We start from the raw sequence: 24,580 nt of genomic DNA on the forward strand, positions 1-24,580 counted from the left end.
TTTCTTCTTCTTCTGTTTTTTCATTCCCTTTTGTTTTTGTTCTAACTTTTGTAAGATATATTGCAACACGTGTGTGTATATGTGTGTGTGTGTGTGTTCGTATTCGTATATGTAAGAGATAAAATATAAAACAGTGCGTGTTATCAAAATGTACGATGTACGTAGATGTATACATATATACATATATAGAAGTAAAATAGAACACGCGTGCTATATAAAAATGTACGATTTACGTTACGTACGTGTACATATAAATACTCATACATAAATATTTTTTATGCGAACATTAGTTTAAAAAGTTACGTTTTTTTTTCTTTTTTTTTTTTTTAATGATGCTTTTTCGTATAACGAATTAAGATTATTAACTTAAAGTGATAATAAATATAATAACACACATATAAATTTAGTATCGTCATGTATTAAACACAAGTTTTTTGAATTATTATATGTTTTAAAATAAGAATAATTTAAATACATAATAAATATATAATATAATTAATATAATATAATAATTATTCTAATATAATATAATAAATATACTTTGTATATATAATTTGCATAAAATTATAATGAAATATAATATTTATATAATATATATTTTAATTAAAATTAATATTCTATATTTATTTATAATTATATAATTAAAAAATAATTGCAATAATAAATAATACAATTTGCCTAAAATATATAAACCCATAATAAAATTGTAATATAAATATTTAATTTCAACATATTTTACAAGAAAACAAAACAAATAGTAGTTTTTTTCTAACAAACACATATAGATTTTTAATTAAATGCTAACATTTTTCTTATTAAAAAGAAACAAAGAAAAAATAAAACTCATTTTTTGTCCTATTCGTATTCTCTCTCTCTCTCTTTTTTTAAATTTTATTTTAACTTTTTATCAGTGTTTCATTAGTTCTGAGCCCTTAACACGTTCGCATCATTTCCAGAGGCAAAAGTCGGATTCTCAAAGTACGACGATGGTTGCAAACCAACCACCCAACCACCGATAAGTGGATATCACGTAAAACAGAGAGAAGAATCGTGTAAAGAAAAGGGAGAAAGAATCCCATGGGTTAGGGCACGTACGAGACGTCACGTATCTTCCAATACCCTATGATCTGTATAGTGTAGTAGTCCCTTAGACTTTTCTCACCCTTTCCTATTGGACGACTCCGATCTTTACGTGGTAGATACACCGAAAACCCCATCGAAACCCATAAGCAGAATTTCCACCCTTCTTTTTTTGTTCTTCTCCTAACATCTCGAGAAAAAAAAAGATCAAATTACTGAATTAACTCGTGTACAACCCCGTTAACTTTTTACTTTTACTTTCATTTTATCGAACCCTATTATTAGAGGGCCAATAGTATAAAATATCATTGCAAATACTATTTCGTCAATTTCATTTTAGTATCGTTAAATATTTTATTATTTTGTGTGAGTGTGTGTTTTTTAAATTTATAAACAATTTGCACACTCGAAGGGCTCCACTATGGAAGACAATAAAAAATAAAATACTGAAGCAAATTTAATTTAGTTTAACATCATATCAATTATGATATTTTATTTTTTATATATATATATATCATTTACTTATAATATGTAAATATAATTTTTTGCTATTGAAATTACTTTGAGTTATTAGTAATACGAATTAAAATAAAGAAATACTGCGAGAGTGCAAAGGGTTAATATAATTTATTCATACACAAACACACAATCCCCACACACTATGACATTTTATTTTAATAATAGTAATTCATACATACACTTGAGTATAATTTTTTTTTTCTATTGAAATTGTTTTAAATTGTTTTAAATTGTTTCTATTCAAAATATTCATACAATACACACGTATTTCATATTTTCGTAATTTTTAATTTTGAAAACATGTTGTTATCTTGAAATTAAAAGAAAATAAAATTACACGAGTAGTAAAAGTGTATGTCGCGTTTCGTGTGTCACATATTTGTCAAATAAATATATCACATAAAAGAAAAGAGAAATAAAGAGTGTTAAGGGGACTGAGAGGTAGGAAACTTGGGGGGGGGGCGGCGGGAGCGGAGGGGTGGATGGGTTTTTCTTTATCTCTTTCTTTCACACACTCTCTCACTTTCTTTATTTTCTTATGCCATCTCTTTATACTCAACTCTCATCTTGTCTTGACACTCCTTGTTCGGGTATCTTAACGCGTTTGTGCCAAGATAAGTCGGATTAACGCTACTACCTCATTTTTCATATACGAAACGTGCAAGAAACATTTCCTGGATTTTCTGCTTCATCGTGATAATCCTGTACGATGTGACGTAATTCATTTCCACCCCCCTTATATTTTCCCCCTTTTCCTTTACTTTTCATTTCTTTTCTACCATTCTACATCTTTGTTTTTAAATTTCTTCTTTTTTTTTCTTTTTCTATTTTTTAATTTGTTTGTTTGTTTGTTTGTTTGTTTTTTTTAATTTCCAATCTTTCATGAAGGAGAAAGATTGAAAAAAATCTCATTTCGATGGCTGGACAATTACGTTCATTATAGTTTTGTTTTTTGTTTTTTTATTTTCTTTCTTTTTTTTTGTTTCTTGTTTTTAAACATCTTTAATATATATATATATTTTTTTTTATATATGTAATACATGTTTAGCTCTATGAATAAAATTTTCTAAATATATGATTGATAATAATAAAAATGATAAAAAATTTTTCATTCCAAAGTTAATATTAATATTATCAAAATTAATAATATAAAAAATAGTTACGAATATTATAATTATATAAAATTAAATCGTACAAATATATAAATAGAAAATTTTGAAAGATATAAAATAAGAATAAAATACGCGAATAAAATTTTTTTTAATAATTCAATTATGATTGATATTTAAAAAAAATTAATAACTAAGAAATAGTGACGAAGATTTTCAATAGAAAATAAATCGTATAATTATAAAAAAGGTAAAATTTTGAAAGATAAAAAATAAGAATAAAATAAGAATAAAATAATAATAATAATGAATGGGGGTTGTTAGGATGCAGTAGTTTGAAAAATCCTATTCGTTTTATGTTATATTCTTCGTATTTTGATTTTTTTTCTTTTTTTTTCTTTTTTTCTTTTTACCTCATTCAAATCGTACAATTCCTGTCCATCTATCTTATAGTCAGCTGTATGTAGTTTTTCGCTGTTGAATTCCTTATCGGAAAACCGTAAAAATGTACAGTTTGTCTCTCGTCGTGCCTTTGGTAAAAGGGAAGAACGTTACAGATAGAGAAAGCGTAAATTACTCAAAGGGCTTGTAAATTCTTTTACCGAGGAACAATCGTTTCGATCTCTCTTTGCTCCTAACGAATCCTTGTTCCCATTCGCGTTGTGTATTAAAAAGAGAGGGAAAGAAAAAAAAATAGATAAAAAGTGTGTGTGTGAGAGAGAGAGAGAGAGAAGAAATAAAGGAAAAAGATGGTAGCAGAAAAAGAAGAGAAAAAAAGAAAAAAAAAGGTTGGAAGGAAAGAAAATCAGGCAAACAGACGATCATAACGCTTCTTCGAGTCAGACATTCAAATCTTTCTTTCTTTCTTCCTTCTTCTTCTTTTTCTTTTTCTTTTTCTTTTTCTTATTCTTTTGCTCGTTGAGTTAAGTTAAAAATAAGAAAAAGTAGAAAAAGAAGATGAAAAAAAAAATATATATATCAAAGTAGAATGAAAGAAAGAAAGAAAGAAAATCAGGGGTTGAAGACGATCGTCGTCGTCACACTTACATGCAAGACATTCAAACATTCTTTTCCCTTCGTTCTACTTACAACTACGTTAAAGTCAAAAATCAAATGAAAAGAAATGAAGAAAAAGAGTAAGAAAGATAAAGAATATAAAAATCAGAGAGAAAAGCAGACGTTCTTAACATCTAGAAGGAAGAATATTTAATTTTTATTTTCTTTCTATTCACTCGTGGTGGTATCCAATAAAAAATTGTAAGGAAAAAAAAAGAAGAGAAAAGAAAAGAAATGAAATGAAATGAAATGAAATGAAATGAATAAGAGTAGTATAAAGAATATAAAATTAACAAAAAAAAAAAAAAATAAAATAAAAATATGAAATAATATTCCTTTGTGAACACGTGTTTTGTACAAAGTATTGAAATTTAATACGCGATTTGTTCGCGACAAATCGAATGTTTGAATTTCGATGTGTGTGTTGTTAGGGTTGTGAGTTGAATAAAAAATTGAAAATAGAAAGAAAACATAAGGGAATTTAAATAAGGTTGATCCTAAGGGTGGAATTATTGAGAATAAGGTATCCAACGTTTTGTAGTGATTTAAGAAAATTTGTGAGAATTCCATTTGAATCATCGGGTCGAATAAAACAAATATAGAAAATAAAAAAAAAAAACCAATAAAAAAATAAAATATAAGAATTGAGATGAATGAATGATCCGTTTGGAATTGTTCAAATAAAAAAAGAAAAACATTGAATATTTTCTTTGCATTAGGGTTGTCAAAAGTAACAAGTACGAATTTAGAATGTTTTTTTGAATTAGTTCAAATAAAAGAAAAGTTTAGAAGGAGGGGGACTATTCTTTGAAACAAATAAAAATTAAAAAAATTTAAAGAGATGATTTGAATTTCGATTATCTCAAACTCAGTCAGTATTCATATTATTATACCCTTATATAGGGTAGGTATTGCATTAGGGTTTAGTTTCAAATGGAAAACATAGAGGATAAAAAGAAAATAAACGAAAAAAAAAAACAAAGTCAAAGGTAAAAAAGAATAAAGTAAAAAAAAAAAAAGAAAGAAAGATATAGAAGGGAGTATAAAAAGGGACGAAGAAGACGATCCCTTTGAACGTCTTGAAGATGGTATTGAAATTTGAGCGTGATTTGCGAAAAATCACAAGTTCGAATTCGACGTTGCGTTAAGGGGAGGAAGATGTTTGTCGTGGTATACTTTTTCGTCGATCTTCTTCCCTCATTCCATTCCATTCCGTTCCTCTATCTTCCTTCCTTCCTTCCTTCCTTCCTTCCTTCTTTCCTTATTCCTTTACAGTCACCCCCTACCCCCTGTTTCTATCTTTCTTTCTCTAGGCGTCACTTTTTCAGATTTTATATGGAAGAGATCGGAAAATTCCTGCAAACTTTATGGATTCTCATCTTGGTAGTCGAACCTTTCGTGATATACGACCGACATTTCCCCCACCATATCTACCACCATCACTATCACCACCATCACTATCACCACTACCAGTAAAGCTTTCTTATACTTCCAAGGGAAATTGGTTATCTCGCGTTTGCTCGTAGATATTTCGACGCGAAAATTTTCCCAACTAAATTGGAGATGTTTGGGGGGGGGGGGGGAGGGAGGGGTAATGTATGTCTATGTATATGTGTTTTCGTTTGTGTGTGTGTGTATGTTAGAAGACGAGATCCTAGAGACGACGGCTAGTATGTACACGTAGATCTAGGACGGGTGCAACCTAAATACAATTTAAATGAGATCGACTGAAATATTCACACGAATCCAGATGCATTTCTGAAATCTTAACGAGAACCTACTCGCTCAAGGCTACTGACATTTCGTCAATTTATTATTAAACGTATTTCTATCTCAGATTTCTGATTGGAATTTTCCTTTTTTTTTTTTTTTTTATAAGATCTAAACGATTCTTGTACATGTTATTATTATTATTGTTATTGTTATATGAAATAGGAAGATTTTTGGTGATTTGTTAGAAAAATATAATAATATCATTTATTTGAGTTTATTTTATATTTATTTTTTTATTAATAGATTAAGCATAGAGTTTTATTTGCACGTGGGTAAGAAATTTTATAATTATTCAAAGAAATGAAACAAAAAGTAAAGAAAATAAAATAGAAATAGAATAAATAATAAAAATGAAAATTCATTCTTGACAATACTAATTAAATATAATATTTCATCCAAGTATAGAATCTTATTTGAGAGTTTTTTTTTTTTATTAAAGATATTAGGAAATATTCTAAAAGAAATCACGAATAAAATTTTATTAAAATCTAATCGATTGACAGTAAATAAATGTTAGTAAGGAAGAAAAACATAAAAAATGAAAATAAATTTTTGACAATATTCTAATAAATATTTTGTTAATAATTAAATAATATTTCATCATATGGGAACGTATTAGGATATTTTCTTATAACAAATGTATTCAAACTATATTCTCCCTAGCCCTTCACTCCCCCTCAAAAAACTTTATCCATAAACCCATAAATAACAGATATATTGAAACGTAGCAATATAAATGTTTTATCCTGTATATATATATATATACAGTGTATACGTATATAAATAGGTACTTACATATATCAAACGTTATATTGGACAAATCGTATGTCATTTTTAAAAGGTTATATAGCTTATATCCATCGTTGACGAAATCAGTTGTAAAAAAAAAAAAAAAAAAAAAAAATAAAGTATACGAGATGAGAAAGAATTTTGTGAGAGAAATTCCATGAGAGAGAGAGAGAGAGAAATTCTTGGAGAAATTATGGCACAAATTGTGAGAGTCTGATAGATTTCAGGAACGAGCTTGTCACGGCTCATTGAACAACTCGGTCGTACCACTGTATAGTTGACCTAACCGTATAACCCGCCATGTAGTAATAGCAAGTTTCTCTCTTTTAAAAGTTTTTCCACGAAAAAACATGGAATTCGCGATCGTTGTTATTTTCCAATAGGGGCTGATAGGGGGAAACAAAAAAAAACCATTTATGATTATTCTAGTCGAGATAATGTGGTTGGGATTATGTTTTTATTGATAACATTTACCAATTATTCAGAAATAATATAATTAAATAGAAAATACTTTATTCGGAAAATACTTTTTCCAAATATTTGGCAATAATTTAGAATTATATAAAATGTTCTTCACAAAAATTATTTTATCATAGTGTGAACGGAAAAAAAAATGTTGTAAATTATTTTCTCTTTCAAATAATTCCCAATTTATTTGTACATATTTATTTTTATCAAATACCGTAACTAAAAATTCAATTATTAAAACAAATAATACCAAAAATATTGTTATATTCGTATTAAAATATAAACCAGTATTGTGGTTTTTGATTTTATCCTTCTCAATATAAAATAACTTTTACGTGACACATACACACATGCATACTTATATATTATATAAAAGAATATTTATAGTTAAGATAAAGATGATCATTCTTATCTAAATCGAAAAGTTTCGATTTAAAATAACTATTAAAAAAAAAATATATATATATATATATATATATATATAAGACCCTATTTACGAAAGGATACCAAAATTTGAGATACGATAAGACAACAATGCTTTTTTTTTCTCTCTCTCGTTTTTAAGTATGGCACGTAAACGTTATCAGGTTTCTTTTCATGATAACGAATAAGTCCGAGTTTTGTGATTTCTCGTAGATAGTTCGGGTCACGTGCAAGTCGTTTCAGGATTTGCAAAGGACGATGAAGGAGAGAAGAGAGGGTGGAAAGGGCTAGGGGGTGGAAGGAGAAGGAGGAGGAGGAGGAGGAGGAGGAGGAGGATAGTGCATGATATGTTCATGCACATATATATATATATAGCCATATATACATGGATATAATCGAAGCATATATACAGGTAACGTCGTACAGTGGAAGAGCCCATTACGGTGGACATTTATGTTGGCCCGTTTACACGATGTTTAAGTGTGTACGTGTGGTATTGCCATGCAATATTGAATGAATCTAATGAAGAGTACGGTCAGTTCGTAGCCCCGGTATTAATACTGCTTATCCAATTAGTTGATAATCTGTTGTATTTAAGCACAGGAGAGACTATTAATAGGAATCGGTTAACATGTTTCTATATCCTTTCTCTTTCTATCATTTGTTTCGTATATATATATATATATATATATATATATATATATATATGTGTGTCTGTGTGTGTGTGTATGTGTGCTTTTAACTCGTTGCTATTAAATCTCATTGATACATTGAAATCAAACAGATTTATGGAAAACGCTAATGAAGTATCGATTTGTTATAAACTGTTACTCTAACACTTTTGGAAAATGATATTAATTCGTAATGGAGAATTTAATCTTTGATGGTCTCTGAGGAATTGTTTATTTTATTTCCTTTTATTTCATTTTATTTCATTTTATTTTATTTTATTTTATTTTGTTAATATTGGCAGCTATCATCTTATTTAGAAATGGTCTCTTAGGAATTGTAAATTTTTATTTCATTTTATTTTTTATTTATTATTACGTTTCAAACAAATTTACAATAAAACTTAATAAGAAATGTGATTACTTTACGCAGATAATATTTTTGTGTATTTTTCACAATTTTTGTTTTTTTATTTCTTCGACACTTTACTATTATTTGTAATTAATTTACGTATGAAATATAAAAGAACCAACGCAGAGAAATTGCACTTACACGTACACGTACACACATATATATATCAACACATAAATAAAAAAGAAAAGGAGTTGCCTTAATAACGTTCGTTTTAGATCGTTAATGTAGTTTTGTTTTAATATTCCTACCCTTATCTTTCTCTCTTTCCCTTTCTCCCTCCCTCTCTCTCTCTCTCTCTCTTTCGAATCCTCTTACTTTTGTCTTTTTCAACTTTCATTTTAATTTCGAGGATAGTTTCGAAAGAACGCGAGATATCGAGTAAGGAATTAAAAGAAAATGAAAGTAATATCTAGTTTAGTGCTAATCCACGAAGATAACCCGAGAATCGTGGATAGGGGTTGGTTGTAAGCTAGGAAGATACAAAAAAATAAAAGGAGTGGGGGTGGGAAATGGGAGGAAATGTAACAGGCAGAGAAAGCGACATGTATGAACTATATATCTATACATATAAAACACCCTTTATTTACCCCTTACTCCCTACATCCATCCCTATCCTTCCTTTCTCCCTTCCACCGTTTTTTTACTTTCTCTTCTTTTTTCTTTTTATTTCCCTCTTTTTCCCTTTTTTGTTACTGTCTGTCTCTACTTTATTTTTACATTTTCTTTCTATTTCTGTAATGTCTTTCAAAGTTTCTTTTTTTTATTTATTTTTATTTATACGAACAGAAATGTAAGGTGGAGGGGGGGTGGTGGTGGTGGATGTCAGGTGAGGAAAATGAAACACCATTTTCCATGAAAACGTTTCAAATTTTTACAGTCGACAGAAAACGTTCAGAGTTTTGTTGTCCTCACCCTGTAAAAGGTGTGTTCTTGTTTCCTTCTTTTTTTTCTTTCTAATTTTTGTTTTTCGGTTTTCAGGTTTTTTTTGTTTTTTGTCATACTATCTCCCTCTCTCTTTTTTTCTTTTTTTTTTTCAAAGTATACATTTACTTTCTCAATCAATTTTTATAGATTATAAAAACAAATATCTATGAAAGTATTATTTTAATAATAATTATTAAATAGCTTATTACATACTAATTATTTTTTCCAAATTCACAGTATAATATATTATTAATTTAACCATCAATATTCACACCATACTACTACCACAATAATACAATTGTTAACATTATTTTAGATTGCAATATTACCTGTAAATTTCACATACAATAATAGAAAATGAATAATTTGTTACAAAAATCAATTGAATCATACATGATTAATCATTTGAAATATATATATATATATTTATGAGATATTACAAATACTGATAAAACGATACTAAACACGTACCTACACACATACCTACACATATATTACCATATGTAGAATTTTGACACAAACCGTATATTATTTTCCGAATGACGATAGAGAACCCCATCGTACGTTTTCGAACGTTCCTGTAATTAAACTAATGTCAAGCAACTGAGTGGTTCAGGCATTCAGTAGTATGCGAAGGTACATATCAGCTGCCATGTTATTTATTCGTTGGTCTCTCGGTGGGATTGGTGCTAGCACAAGGATTCCCGCGGGTCTAACGGAATGTTCAACGTTGCTGGATAGCCCCCAGCAACGCATTCTCGATACTACTCACGCACACCAATACAATATACCTAGTGTATATGTCTCTTATATGTAATACGGTCATGTATATAACTCCCACGGGCTCGTTTCAATGTATTTCTATATATAATTCATATACATATCTATATATATATATATATGTATTATTTCTTTTTGTATCCTTTTATTTATGTGCGTATTTGTATCTGTGTGTTGTTTGTAGGCGTATGAGAGCTGTAAGTTAAACAAAAAAAAAAAAGGAATACTCAGGAGGATTTAACTGCAAGTGCCAAAGACAATTTTCTCATCTTTCAATTCAACATTTGAAACATTTCAGCAAACTATTATTTTATATTACACTAATCAATTATCGATTTTTAAATGTTTGTTGTTTCGTTTGGTTTTTCTTTAATCCTTTTTATTCGTATTATAACTGTATAGAATTTTAATATGATTTTTTATGGTACATAGAATTCGTGATATTTTTAAGTTAAATGAAAAAGTATTAAAAAAAAAATATATCAATAAGAATTAAACTTATATTAACATACAGAAAAAACCTACTAACTTTTCGGAAAAAAATCTACGAACTTTTCGAATATATATTATACATAATTATATATATAATATAAATATATAAAAATAAAATATTAAAATATTATTTTGAAATATAAAATGAGACACCCTGTGTACAATTTACGATCCGATAAAATGAATTGAAGAAAAGAAAAAGTTTAGTGTCATTCGTATAACTATAAATTATATTATAATATAATACTGTATATATATATATATATATATATATATATATATATATATATATATATATATATATATATGTTATATTTTAGGATCAAGGTTTTGTAGAAAGTTTTATTTAGCGGGGGGTTAAGTGAGCTGAGATTATTTTGCATGAGTAAAACAAAAACGCCCCCCTTGTATTTTAAGCTGATGGGAAACTGGCGAATGAGATTCGCCTTAGGCTGGCATTCTATGGTTAGAAAAGTGGAAAGAGGATTTCATCGTTGACGATCAGCTCACGCTGAAATCTAATTTTCTTTCCCAAGAAACGAGCTTTTAAGAAAATCGAAGATCGTATACACTAGCTTCTATTGTCATATAAACACTATTTGTGTATGTGTGATGTGTGTGTATGTGTATTTGATTGATTTACACAAAAAAACAAAAACGAAAAAATTCATGTACTATCACACACGCTTGAAATGTCAAAATTTAATCAAAATTTAATCAAAATTTAATCAACATTTAAATAATACCATCACTATGAAATATACGTTTACTTGATATTAATTATTATAATTGATAAATAAAATAATAATTATTATATTATATATGTTAAAATATAAATACAAGAATGTGTGATAGATAACAAAAAAAAAAATGAAGTATTAAATTTGGTTGTAAAATTTTTTAAAGATAAGTGCAAGTGTTGATAATGTTTAGGATAATATTTTTAATTTTTAGGTATAATAAAACTTTGGTTATAGTTATCAAAAATCAGTATAGTACAGTGTAGTAAAAGAACGGTATAAAATTTCGATATCAAAGAAAAAGAAATAGCTGTATATATATATATATATATATATATATATATATATATATATATATATATATATGTGTTATTAATGTTAGATATATGTGTAGTATATATATAGAGGGAAAGAATCGTAAATACTTTACCGCTTCTCCATTGATAGTCCAACGGAGATCGGCTTTTGGTATTGAAGGCCAAGCAGTACAGTTGGCAGTCACGTTTTCGCCGACAGCATAGTGCGAGGATAAGCCCGTGATTTCCGGTCCTCGTTCCGGAAGAGCTGGAAAACGTAAATTCTCAACTGAATGGGTACGTGAAAGTTATAACTTTAGAGAGTACCCTCTACGAGTAACGTTCATGTATTTTCATCTGTCATGAAATGTCATTTTTTTTTTCGAAAAGATTTATACGTCATTCTAATCTTATTTATAAACGCATCATTATATAATATACAATACTTGCACATTTTTTAAAGAAATATTTTAAATATAAAGTCATTAATTTTCTTTTTTTTTTTTTTTTACCAATTTTTTATATTTTATTTCAAGTTAATGTAATAATATTTTAAATGTATTTTTTTTTTTTATAATGTAACTTATGTAAATATTTAAATAATTGATATTTATTACATAGATATAATCAAATACTTTGAAGTTAATTTTTTTATCCAAGATAATATAGTAAAAAACCAAAAGAATATATTTTCAAGAAAAAAATAAGTAGAAATAGTACGTAATATATCAGACGTCGTAATACGATCAAATAATAGTTGAATAAAAATAATCTCAACCACGATGATATGTGAATGCTTCAGTCATATCTATAGATTATATAATAAAATCCTTTGAAGTTAATTTTTATCCAAGACAAAAAAAAAGAAAAAGAGAAAATGAAACCAACAAAATATGTTTCTAACAAAAAAATAAGTGGAAATAGTACGTAATATATCAGACGTCGTAATACGATGGAATAATAATTAAATTAAAATAATCCCAACCACAGTGATATATGTGTGTATGAATATTAAGTAATATCGATAGAAATATATTTTATGAATTTTTTTTTGTCCTTCTCTTTTTACAAAATTATTATTCTCCAAGGTATCTTATCCATTAATTAATTAATTAATTAACGATATTTGATCGGTGATACTTTCATGAATATATTCCATTGAATTTTGTTTTGTTCTCTTATCTTTTTCTATTCTTTCTGTTTTTTTTTATTCATTTCATTTCATTTTATTTCTTGTCCATTCCAAATATCAGTCCTTTACGATGATCACGTTATGGCTGTCAATGGCCGTGTACTTCCACTTGTAATCGATGATCAAGTTTATCAGGATGCCGTTAGCGTCCCCTTTCTCTCTCTCTTTCTCTTTCTCTCTCTCTCTCTCTCTCTCTCTCTCTGCATTCGATGTCTCTAATAGCGTTAATTGGTACACTGGATTATGAGAGACATTCGCGTTCGACCTGGCGCGACCGAATGCTCAATTAAACATCCGCCCTGTTGTCCAAGCACTAAACACATACACACCCACACACACATATATACATCTATCTTTATCAATAGATATGTACAATGATTCCCAAAAAATATTGGAAAAATTGATAATACAATTATTAGAGACCCTCTGTTAATATTCGTATTTCGATTTGTTTATAAAACAATTAACATCTCAATTTCGTACCTCTTTTTTTAAATAATAAGTCATATATTGATCATATCTATTCGTAAACGTTGAATAGGAATTATTTAAAAACATCGTGTAATCGTTGTGTAATTTATTTTACTTGTGGGAGAGGGTGGAGAGAAAAGTAAGTAGAAATAGTAAGTAATATATCAGACGTAATACGATGAATTAATAATTGAATTATTTTAATTCACAACCACAGTGATACGTGTGTATGCATTAGTCATATCGATTGACTGTATAGGAAAATCCTTTGAAGTTAATTTTTATCCAAAAGAAAAAAACTAAAAAAATATATTCTTAAGGAAAAAAAATAAGTAGAAATAGTACGTAATATATCAGACGTAATACGATAAAGTAATAATTGAATTAAAATAATCCCAACGATAGTGATATGTGTGTACGCATATTATATATATAGTAATATTTTTTTTATATAAATAATTTAAATGATTAATATTTATATATTATTTTTACATAGGTGTAATCAAATGTTTTGAAGTTTATTTTTATCCAAGACAAAACAAAACAGAATTAAACCCAAGAATATATTTCTAACAAGAACAATAAGTAGAAATAGTACGTAATATATCAGACGTAATACGACGAAATAATAATTGAATTAAAATTATTTTATTTGTGGAGGAGGTGGAGGTGGTGGTGGAGGATTTATCATTCCCCATGATAATCAACGTCTAAAGAAAAAAGTTTTTTGTCATACTCGATTGATTATATTATTTTATTATTCATTGACGTTGTATATATATTCGATAGAAATGATTTTTTTTTTTTTTGTAATCAAATTTGTTCGATATTTTCTTCCCCCCCCCCGACCCCGTAGATATATAAATAGAAATAAAATCGATTAAATGAAAATGGGGGATGGTGTTTTCACGTACTTTGGTAATTTTATTTCTATCACAATGAAATTTGTAGTAGACGAATGGTTGATAGATATGTTCGATTGGTCGAAAAGGGAAAAGTTTTCTATGATCGTAGGAAAAGTTTTGAACAAATTTTATTTCGGTTAGAAATCATCAGTTCGTTTTGAGGGTGGGTTTGGGGGTTTTGGGAAGGGTGGTATCTAGATAATTCAGTGTTCTGGTTATTTACAAGTGGTATAGTAGAGACACGTTGATAAGTTTCATGTATAGGTATATATATACTATGTACACCCTATCTAACGCATATATGTGTTAGAGTAAGTTAGCTACACATACATATATATACGAATGCACCATGGTGAGTTCCAAATTCGTGATTGTGTTCCCCAACTCCGGGAATGGAGTTTGCGATTGAATCGACGATTTACAAAAGGTTATGCATCGAATTTTTCTCCTGGGGTATAAAATAAAACACGGTTTTTTTTTTCCTACCTAGCACATTCTGTTGCAAATTTTTCAGTTACAGGAAGTATCCTGATATTAGAAATAGTTATCCCATCTAAAGGAACAATGTTTTTGTTTCGTGATGTATTCGTGATAAAAAAAAAAAAGAGAAACAATTCGATTCAGAATCAAAAATTCATTGGTACTTGATTAAAAAAAAGAAAAAATGCAAAAAAAAAAAAAGAAAAGAAAAGAAAAGTAATATGAGTAAGATAAAATTCACGTCAAACTAAACCAAAATGTGATCACCAAAAAATAAAATAATAATAATAATAATTTAGAAAATAATTTTCTATACCCTTTTTTAAATCTCATTTGTAACAAGAGAATGATAAAAAAAAAAAAGGGAGAGATATCGTTGCGTATTTCTATTACAAATCACGTTTACCATTAAAGACCTATATAATCTTTCACGATTTGGGTAGGTCGAGTTTTCGTGGTATTCTACGAGTATGGGGAAAGGGATGAATGAGGGTGGGTAGGAGTCTCGAAACTTGCCGAAGGGTTTTCGTTTTAAAATGTGGGAAGCTTTCATTGCCTATATACAACATATATAAATATATATATACGTATATGTATGAGTGTACTCGTTTAACTGTGTGTTAGAAGAAAGGATGATATCTCGCTAAAGGAAGTTTATTTCCTCAACGATTGTACGTAGGGTTTGTAAAAGGATAGTGGATTTTGCGAAATGGCGGCAAGTAGAAAGCCATGGTTGGTTGTTGGGCCGGAAGGTAACGCTGTAAAACAAGGCTTTCTCTCTTTTTCTTTCTAACACAGATACACATATACTGTATTTCTATTTCTATTTCTATTTCTGTATTTCTCTCACTACTCAATGTTGAGGTACCAGCCGCAAACGAAGGGAAAGGAAGTGAAGGGGAGAGGTGAGGTAGGGTGGAGGAAGTATATACATATAGAAAGGGACAAATTTAACCGTGGAGGGTCTTTCGTGGTTTACGGATTTCACTGGCCTGGACCTTCTCTATTTTCAAAGGGACTTCCTAGCATGTGTGCTATTACCGTTACTAATTTTCTCTTCTCTTCATTCGAATTTTGCAAAGTTGGAAAATCGTAATACGTGTGTTAGTTATATATACATATTCTCAGATAGAAATGTTATGTATTTATATATGTATGTATGTAATACTTACATCAGATTCGTAACGCAATTTTCCAAGAAATTATTTAAGAATATTAATGCTGACTAAAATTGTGCATACTAAATTCGTATGTGATTTTATTATTCTTTAATATATTTAACTTCAACGATATGATACGTTTATTATTAATTTACCTAATATTAATGTTTTTGAAATATATATATATTTTGATTTAAGATAAATAATATAATATATTAAATTTTTTATATAAATTATTATTGAATATAATATTATAAGTAGTATAATAAATAATTGATTGTATTTTATATTCGAATAATGTAATAACATTATAATTTTCAAATTCAATTATTAACATAATTTTCAATAATATAATCTAATTTTATATTTATTATAATAATCAAGGATGATTTATAAATAATTTATATCGTAAATTAATTTGTCTTTTTTTAAATTTGTTAATTATCACACGTTGATTTATTTTTCTTTGCGTCAATTTTGTTCATTGATGCACAATTAAAATTCATAATAAAACATAGTCTTTATATATATATATATCCAAAGTGTAGTAAAATATAAAACGTTGTATTTTAAACGATCGTAGAGCTTTCAGGGTGTAAAAATAGGTTAACACGATGCGTAAACGTTCGATCTTTTTCCTTTGGAACAATTTTCTTCTGATATTTATGGAAGCACATTTATGAAACTCTCTTTCTCTCTAGGTAAAGCTTCGGATCGTTGCTTCCCCTTTAATTCACAGAGTTTCTCTCTCTCTCTCTCTCTCTTTCTCTCTTTCTCTCTTATGAGTGCTTCGCATAAGGGATGTTCATAAATCCGAACAGGTTATTTCTCCTTAATGTTCTGCCATAATATTATGCTTCCCGTTAGTTCATTGTCCCTTCCTTCCTTCCTTCCTTTCTACATTTCTTCCTTCATTCGTTTCTTTCTTTCTTTCACCCACCCACCCACCCCTTTACCCTTTCTTTTATTTTAAATCTAATTGCAATGAAATTATTATTAAAGATTAAAGGACATTTTAATGGATTGTAATCATTAAAAATATAATTTATTATAAATTTGGAAAATATTTTATTTTCATTTAATTTTATTCTAATGGATAACATTATTAGGAATATAATTATTTCAAAATTGAAGAAAATTATTCACATGATATATATATATATAAAAGAAAAAGAAATTCTTTGTAAATTTGTCAGGTAAAATCAAACGTGTAATTTGTAATACATAATTACGTATTATAATTTAAATAAAACAAATTATGTATTTGTAAAATACATAAATACGATAATTTGTAATACAAATGTTACAGATAAAAATGCATCAAAGTTATATTATTAATTATTAATTATTAAATATAAAGAAAATATATAATATTTGTAAATTTGTCAGGTAGAATCCAACTTGTAATTTGTAATACATAATTACGTAATTTAAATTAAACAAAATTATGTATTTGTAAAATACATAAATACGATAATTTTTAATACAAATTTTACAAATAGAAATGCTTCAAATTTATATTATTAATTCTTAATTTTTAAATATAAAAAAAAAATTATGTGTGTGTTTGTTATTAAATTAATTGAATTCTCATTCTGTATTAGGGTATATGATAAATTTCTTATTTTAAACCACACACCATAGAAATAAATATACATAAATTACCTATAGAGATTTAAGTACATATTTAAAAAGAAAAAAGAAACAAATATCAAATTAATAATCATAATTTTAATAACAAAAAAAAAAATAAAAAACTAAAGATATAATATTTGTCGTGATATTTAAAAATTGGTGATTATTTGTTAATTAAATTTTGTCACGAAATAAATAAAAAAAAAAAAAAAAATGGAATAGCGAATGGAAATAAACAAGGTTACGGTTTGGAATTGAATTGAATTGAATTGAAAATAGAAACGGGGGGAGTGAAGAAGAAACAGAAAGAAAAAAAAAAACAAAAAAGAAAAAAAAATAAAATTGGTATAATTCGATCAGAGAGAAGAATTTTTATTGAACATTTATATTTGAAAGTGTGCGCCATTGGAGGATGATGATAGTTGTGTTGTATTACGCACACGTTGACAGTATTGCATAGCAATCGATATTCGAGAGCATAGACTTTCTCGGTATTGTAAATATTCATGAGTATCATAAATATTCATTCTGCGGTAACGTTCAAAGAGAATCGTTTAAAAAAGAAAGGAAAAACTAAGGAAAAGGAGGATGACGAGAGAGAGAGAGAGAGAGAGAGAGAGAGAGAGGAAGGAGGAAGAGGAGGAGGAGAAGGTGGAAGAAGAAGAAGAAGAAGAAAGAGAGAGAGAAAAAAAAAGAAAAAATTGTCTTACGAAAAGATATCAACCTTCGTTTTTTGGTTTACCCTACGAAGTGTAAAAGCCAAAGATTTCTATAAGAGTTTTCCTTCCTCTCACAACCTTGGTCACGTAAGAAGAAATGTTTCCGGTTAGCAACGAAAATCCTTCCGTTGAATTTCAACCATCCCAAAAGAGACAGAGAGTGAGAAGAAAAAAAGAGAGAGAGAGAGAAAAGCTGAGAAAGGGGTGAAAGAGAGAGAGAGAGAGAGAGAGAAATCAGCTAAGGGAAGAAGATTTTTTTTCTCAAATTACACTCAAATTTATTCCACGTAGTTCGAATATTCTTTTTTATTATTTTCTTTTTTTTTTATTTATTTTCCGTTCACGTAATGGGTTTTAACTTTTGACCCCCTTTTTTTCTTTCTTTTTTTACACTTCCATTTGTTATTATTATTATTATTATTATTTCTATTTTTTTTCTTTTTTTTTTTTAAATTCTATTTTCTATTTGTTGTACTTGAAAAAAAAAAGGTTCTTCTCATCAAGAAATTCTCTTTTTCGAACCGCGAAAAGATCGGCGAAGGATTTTCGATAGAAAAATTCAGCAAATTCGATGGAAAGAGAGAGAAAGAGAGAGAGAGAGAGAGAGAGGGAGAGAGAAGAGAGTATACCTTGAACAAACACCAAAAGAGATACCTACTTTTCGTTCGAATGCTTTCCAAAGAGTTTTAGGGAAGGGGAAAGGGGTTGGGGGTGGTAAGAGTAGGAAGGAATCAATCGAGATTACGAATACCGTCGGAGCGAGGAATTAAATGGGACATATCCGCTTTTCAGAAAAGTATACATCAATGATATTGAGATAGAGAGAAAGAGAAACAGAAAGAGAAAAAGAAAGAGAAAGAAAATGAAAGAAAAAAAGAGAGAAAGAGAGAGAGAGAGAGAGAGAGAGAGATATTAGTTTTCGTTAGAAAAGAATTTGCTGAACTACAAAATTTCATCTCTTAACGGTTGGTGATCTTTTCCTTCTCTGATTTCATTAATTCATTTTAAACAATTATTTAAAAAAAAACAATTCTTTCATCTTCGTCATATTAATGATTAATATTTTTTTTATGATAATTCTAATTATAATATTGAGACAAGAAGATGAGAGAAATATCGTATTGAATTTATTTAAGAGAAATATTATTGTTAATTGGTATTTTATTTTATTATATTATTATTTTATTTTTTTTTTTTTTAGAAAATAATTTATAATCTCTAATACTAAGTCTAATACTATTTTAAAAACATAATACTATTTAACAAAAAAATAAAATTTAATAATAATAATTTAAATAAAACCCATTAATATAATACTATATTATAATATATTTTAATATAAAATTTTCTTAATATATATTATTGAATATAATAATCAAACCATAGGCACACACACACACACATACTAAAATTCTAATAATATTCTGACCAAACGATTGAAGTATAAAATCAAAGGAAAAAAAAAATAAAAAATAAAAAGAAATCGATCGAACACACAAAACTGCAATTTATAGTTATTTATTATTTGGAAATGATAAAAAAACAAACAAACAAAAAATAGTCTCATGTATCATTATAGTCATTTCTCTTATTTGACTAGGCTTCCAAGCTTGTTTTAAAAAGTGATTAAAGACCGACAGATAAACAGAGAGAGAATGAGATAGAGACAAAAAGAGAAAGAGAAAGAGAAAGAGAGAGAGAGAGAGAGAGAGAAATAGATAGAATGCAATTTTTCATCGTTACATCGGTTATCTCGTTTTGTATGCATCCAAGTTTATAACTTCGTAAGCCGTTCTAGCTCGTAAAGCTATCCGAGTGGACGCGAAGGGATACGAAGGGATACGAAGGGATGCGAAGGGATACAAGGTTTCGATGATTAAGGGCGTACCCCCCTCAAATACGAAGGGATACCCCGTGTAATCGGAATTCGAATATACCAATGAATATATGTATGTTCAATGTATGCATGTACTCTCTCGTATGTATTTACGTAGCTACAAATTGGAATATTAAAGGGTCGAGATATTACAGGTAATTACATTCAACAATTTGCTATAGATTTTAGAAATTGTAATCAATCAAAAAAAAAAAAAAAAAAAAAAACAATTAGATAATATATATGTATATGTGTGTATTTTTCGTGATTGGAAAGAAAGTGAATTCTTGAAACTTTATATTATCATTAATAACAATTTATATTTAAAAACTTATATTATTAGGATAATATAATTTATATATAAATAAATTTATATATTTAAAAATTTATATTATTTAAATAATATAATTTATATAAATAAATTTATATTAAATCTAGATTTATATTATCTTACGATTGTTAATTGAATTTATTACGATTCGATTTATTTGTTTGTTTGTTTTGTTTTTTTAATTTTTATAAAATAAGATTGCTATAGTTTTACATAATAATTAGACAATAAAAGAAAAAGAAAAAAAGAAAGAAGGATCCTTGAAATTAAAAAGGGAAATCGTGTAATCAAAATTCAAGTATACTAACGCATATATATGCACATATCACGTGTATTATGTAAGTTTGTTAATCAAAATAAATAATATTTTAATTTTTCTATTTAATGTTTGATATCGATAGAAATTTTTGATTGAAACACACTTTTGTAAATTAGAAAATTTCTCAATTATTTATTTTTATATTTTCTCTCTCTCTCTCTCTCTCTCTCTCTCTCTATCTCTCTCTTTCAGCTACTCTCCCTTATTTCGTCTTCATTCCACTTTCTCTCGGTTCTCGAAATTAGTGGAATCATCGTAGGGCCTCGAAATCCTGTTAAGCTTCAGCTAGCTCGCCTAATTCAATTATTTCTGTGGTAACCTATATAACAAACGATATATAGAACGCCGGTGGTTCGTGCAATTGTTTGAAGTACGAATTAAACGTGTGATATAGGGGTGGTTGGTAGTGGTGGTGGTGGTGGTGGTAGTGCTGGGTTTTTCGAGCTTTGTTGAAAAAAAAAAGGGGACAAACGGTCGTATACGATTTCGAAAAAATATAGGGCGTGAAAAGAAATTGCTTATTTTATTTTACTTTTTTTTTTTGTCGTTTATTTTTTTTTCACTTGGCTGTGTTTAATCAGTTTAATTGAAGTATCTTATCATTTATCATATAGTAGAATTAATAATATAAATAGAATATATATATATAGGGTTTAATTGATTAAAATTTTAAAGTATGGAAACTAATTTTTTTTTATGTTTACAAAACAATGTGTTATTGTTTTATTTAATTAGGAATTTTAATTAATAAATTGTCTTTCTTTTCGAAGATAGTATATTTTATTTATTATATAATATATATAGATATTATATTTATATCGATTTTATCTTAATTATAATATATTTATATTATTTATATATTTAACGTAATATATTGAATACAATATATTTGATTAAACTACTAAAATTTATATTCAGTATATGGTAGCCTTTTATTGATTATATAAAATGAAATATTTTGAAATATTATGAATTATTATATAATAAATATTTATTATAATATATACCATATTCGGGGGGGAAGAAAATTGGGGTAGGATTAAAAAGTAATATTAATTAATTACAAGTACGCGAGAGTTGAAAGTTACGAGGTATCATAAAAGGGTTAAACTTATAGCTCACGCATAAATAAACACACATGCATACGCAACATTATAAACTAATACTAAATGTGAAAGATAAAAAAGCTTATGGTTCAATAGAGAACTGATAAATAATTATTTGAATAAAATCAAATATATATATACATATATATTTATTTTTATATTATTCTATACATTTTATAATCATTCAAAAATATTCTAATTATTCTATAATCATTTATAAAAAATTAAATATTTTTACCATATTATATAGTTAAAAAAAAAAAAACCAAAAAATAATCAAGAAAAGAAATAGAAGTAGAATTGTAAATAAATGCGATTGAAATCAATTTTGATTGATTTTTTTAAATATATATTTTTTTTTAATTGAATAATTCATATCAAAGATAAATAAATAAATTTATATGTATATAAAAAAACATGTTTGCGTGTGTATAATATAATACGTAAATGATAGTAAATATGTGTTAGTAGTAGGTCGAATATTTCCCCCTTAGATCGAGATAAGTGCGTATACTTGAATGTTTCCGTCTTCACGGATGCATAATCTCCCTGAAGCAACTTCGAAGTTCGAGCTCGGCGTATCGTTATCATAGAAATCGTGGAATTACGCAGGCATATGGTTGCTCTGTATTATTAAGCAGAAAACGAGAGAGGGTTTTACCGGATTTCATCGTTTTCTACGCTTCCGTTCGTACGTTCATTCGTTCGTTCAATTTTTCCTCCTTTTTTTTTTGCCCCCTCTTTTCTTTTCTTTTCTTTTTTTCTTTTTTTTTTTTTATTAACCTTTCCCGTTTAGTTTTTTTTTTTTTTTTTTATTTCAATTTTCAATCTTCCTCATTGTTTAGTATTTTTTGTTTCTTTTGGTTTTTATCATTTTTTTCCTTTATTTTATTTTTTTTTATTCGTTACAATTTCGTATTTCCCCCCCCCCCCCCCAATAAAAAAAATAAAATTCGTTTCATTTTTGTTCTCTTCGATAAAAATTCATTGGTTCGATCGAAAGGTAATGAATACGTGTTTTTATTTTTGTTTCGAAAAACAAAAATTGTTAAAACTCTTGTTTTTTAACCAAGAGAGAGAGAGAGAGAGAGAGAGAGAGAGAGTAAGATTTTTCTATGTAAATGTTCGGATATTTTAATAGAATAGTTTAGAAAAGGGGATTTAACTTTTTATTTTTCTAATATTTTAATAATTTTTCATTTGAATTTGTTCATTGTTTCAAGTTAATCCAATTTAATAATTCTATAAGAAATAGTAATTAAAAACATTATTAATTCTTATACAATGCACATGTATATGAATAATATGTTACATACACTTTTATATATTTATATATATAAGTTAACTTTTAAATCGAATTAAATTTCTTTTTGCTGACCCATCCTACCTCTTAATAAATCTGAAGAAAAGTTGAGATCCAGTTTGGCAGGTAAATCATCAAAGGTAACATTTGACCCACTTTCTTTCTGCATATCTCTTATAAAACCTTATCATCTTCTTTCTTTTTCTATTTTTTTACTCTACGTTATTTTTTTTTATATTTTTCTCATCTTACAAACGGTGTTGTACTTTTAAATTGTTCTCCGATTATTATTATTATTATTATTATTATTATTATACACTTCCCAAGAGACTATTTTCATAATTTTCTATTCCACATCGTTCTCTTTGTCTCTCTCTCATTTCTTAAAAAAAAAAAAAAATCTTATTTCAAAATACATTGAAAGAAGAAGAAGAAGAAGAAGAAGAAGAAGAAGAAGGAGTCTTTTAAAATAGGACCTTTTTATTTTCTACATTTTTTTCTAGTTCTTCTTCTTCCTTCTTTTTTTCTTTTAGATTTTTTTTTTTTTTTAAGTCAACGGAACTTTGACCGCCTTATTCACGTCGCTACTTTGAAATGGGTGAATGGAGGATGGGTGGATTTTGTGACTTTGCCCGAACAGCATCCGACGTCACATCCGTTCGATAAATAATCATTTTCCCGTAACCTCGAGAGGGATACACAACCCCATGAGATTTATTCCTTTCGTAATTCTCCACTCACGAGAAATTATGGGGGTTTGTGTCGTGTACTATTTTATCTCTCTCTCTCTCTCTCTCTCTCTCTCTCTCTCTCACACACACTCTTTTTTCTATATTTTTTTCTATTTTTTTTTCTTTCTTTCTTTCCACCCCTCCTTTCTCCCCTTTTTCTTTTTCTATATATATATGTTACGTGATAATTTTTCATGAAATATCGAGCCAACTTCTCGCCCCATTTACCTGCACTGAAAGAACCTTTCCGATTCACTGTGTTCTTCATAGATATCGAGGTCACAGAAAACATCATTTTTTTTATTTTTATTTTTTTTTTTTTTTTTTTTTTCATAACCTCTTCCAACTGTACTTTATCATCTGTCATCAAACTAAATCATCATTGATGGAATATATCGTATATCTTAGAATTTATTTTTAAAATCAAACCATTACATTTAAAGTCTAATATCAAAATTATTATTTCATGCTTTTTGTGGAAAGATGTGTGAGAATATTTCAAATATACTTTTTACACATCAAAAAATATTTAAAATAATAAAAAGAATTACCATACCATTTTATTAGAAAATTTGTATAATTTTTATGAATCCAATTATTATGAATCATTCTTTCAACTTATCTCTCTCTCTCTCTCTCTCCTTTTCATTTTATTTTTCTTGATTTTAAATATCATAATCTGTTTTTATTTCAAAGTAAAAAACCCTTTGATAGAGTTGTAGGGTTAAGGACGGTGAACTCTGGTTTTCTAGGAAACGATTGACCGACTAACTGGAAAGAAGCCAAATCCCTCGATCATCTTCGTGCCTAACATACTTTC

General features: G+C 27.5%; 1 protein-coding gene across 4 annotated transcripts in view; it reads right to left on the reverse strand.

Moving 5' to 3' along the window:
- The window catches only part of LOC149030557 (uncharacterized), a 216,441-nt gene that overhangs the window by 22,842 nt on the left and 169,019 nt on the right, over positions 1-24,580 (reverse strand). For all 4 annotated transcript variants that reach the window (XM_089178715.1, XM_089178718.1, XM_089178717.1 and 1 more), the window contains exon 5: positions 11,667-11,800. In XM_089178715.1, coding sequence (XP_089034841.1) covers positions 11,667-11,800 — 134 coding nt within the window. The remainder of the gene's footprint in view (positions 1-11,666; positions 11,801-24,580) is intronic.

Source organism: Polistes dominula, unplaced genomic scaffold, assembly GCF_049000335.1.
Source record: "Polistes dominula isolate Pdom_NZ unplaced genomic scaffold, Pdom_raw_medaka contig_11, whole genome shotgun sequence".
Classification (NCBI taxonomy): domain Eukaryota; kingdom Metazoa; phylum Arthropoda; class Insecta; order Hymenoptera; family Vespidae; genus Polistes; species Polistes dominula.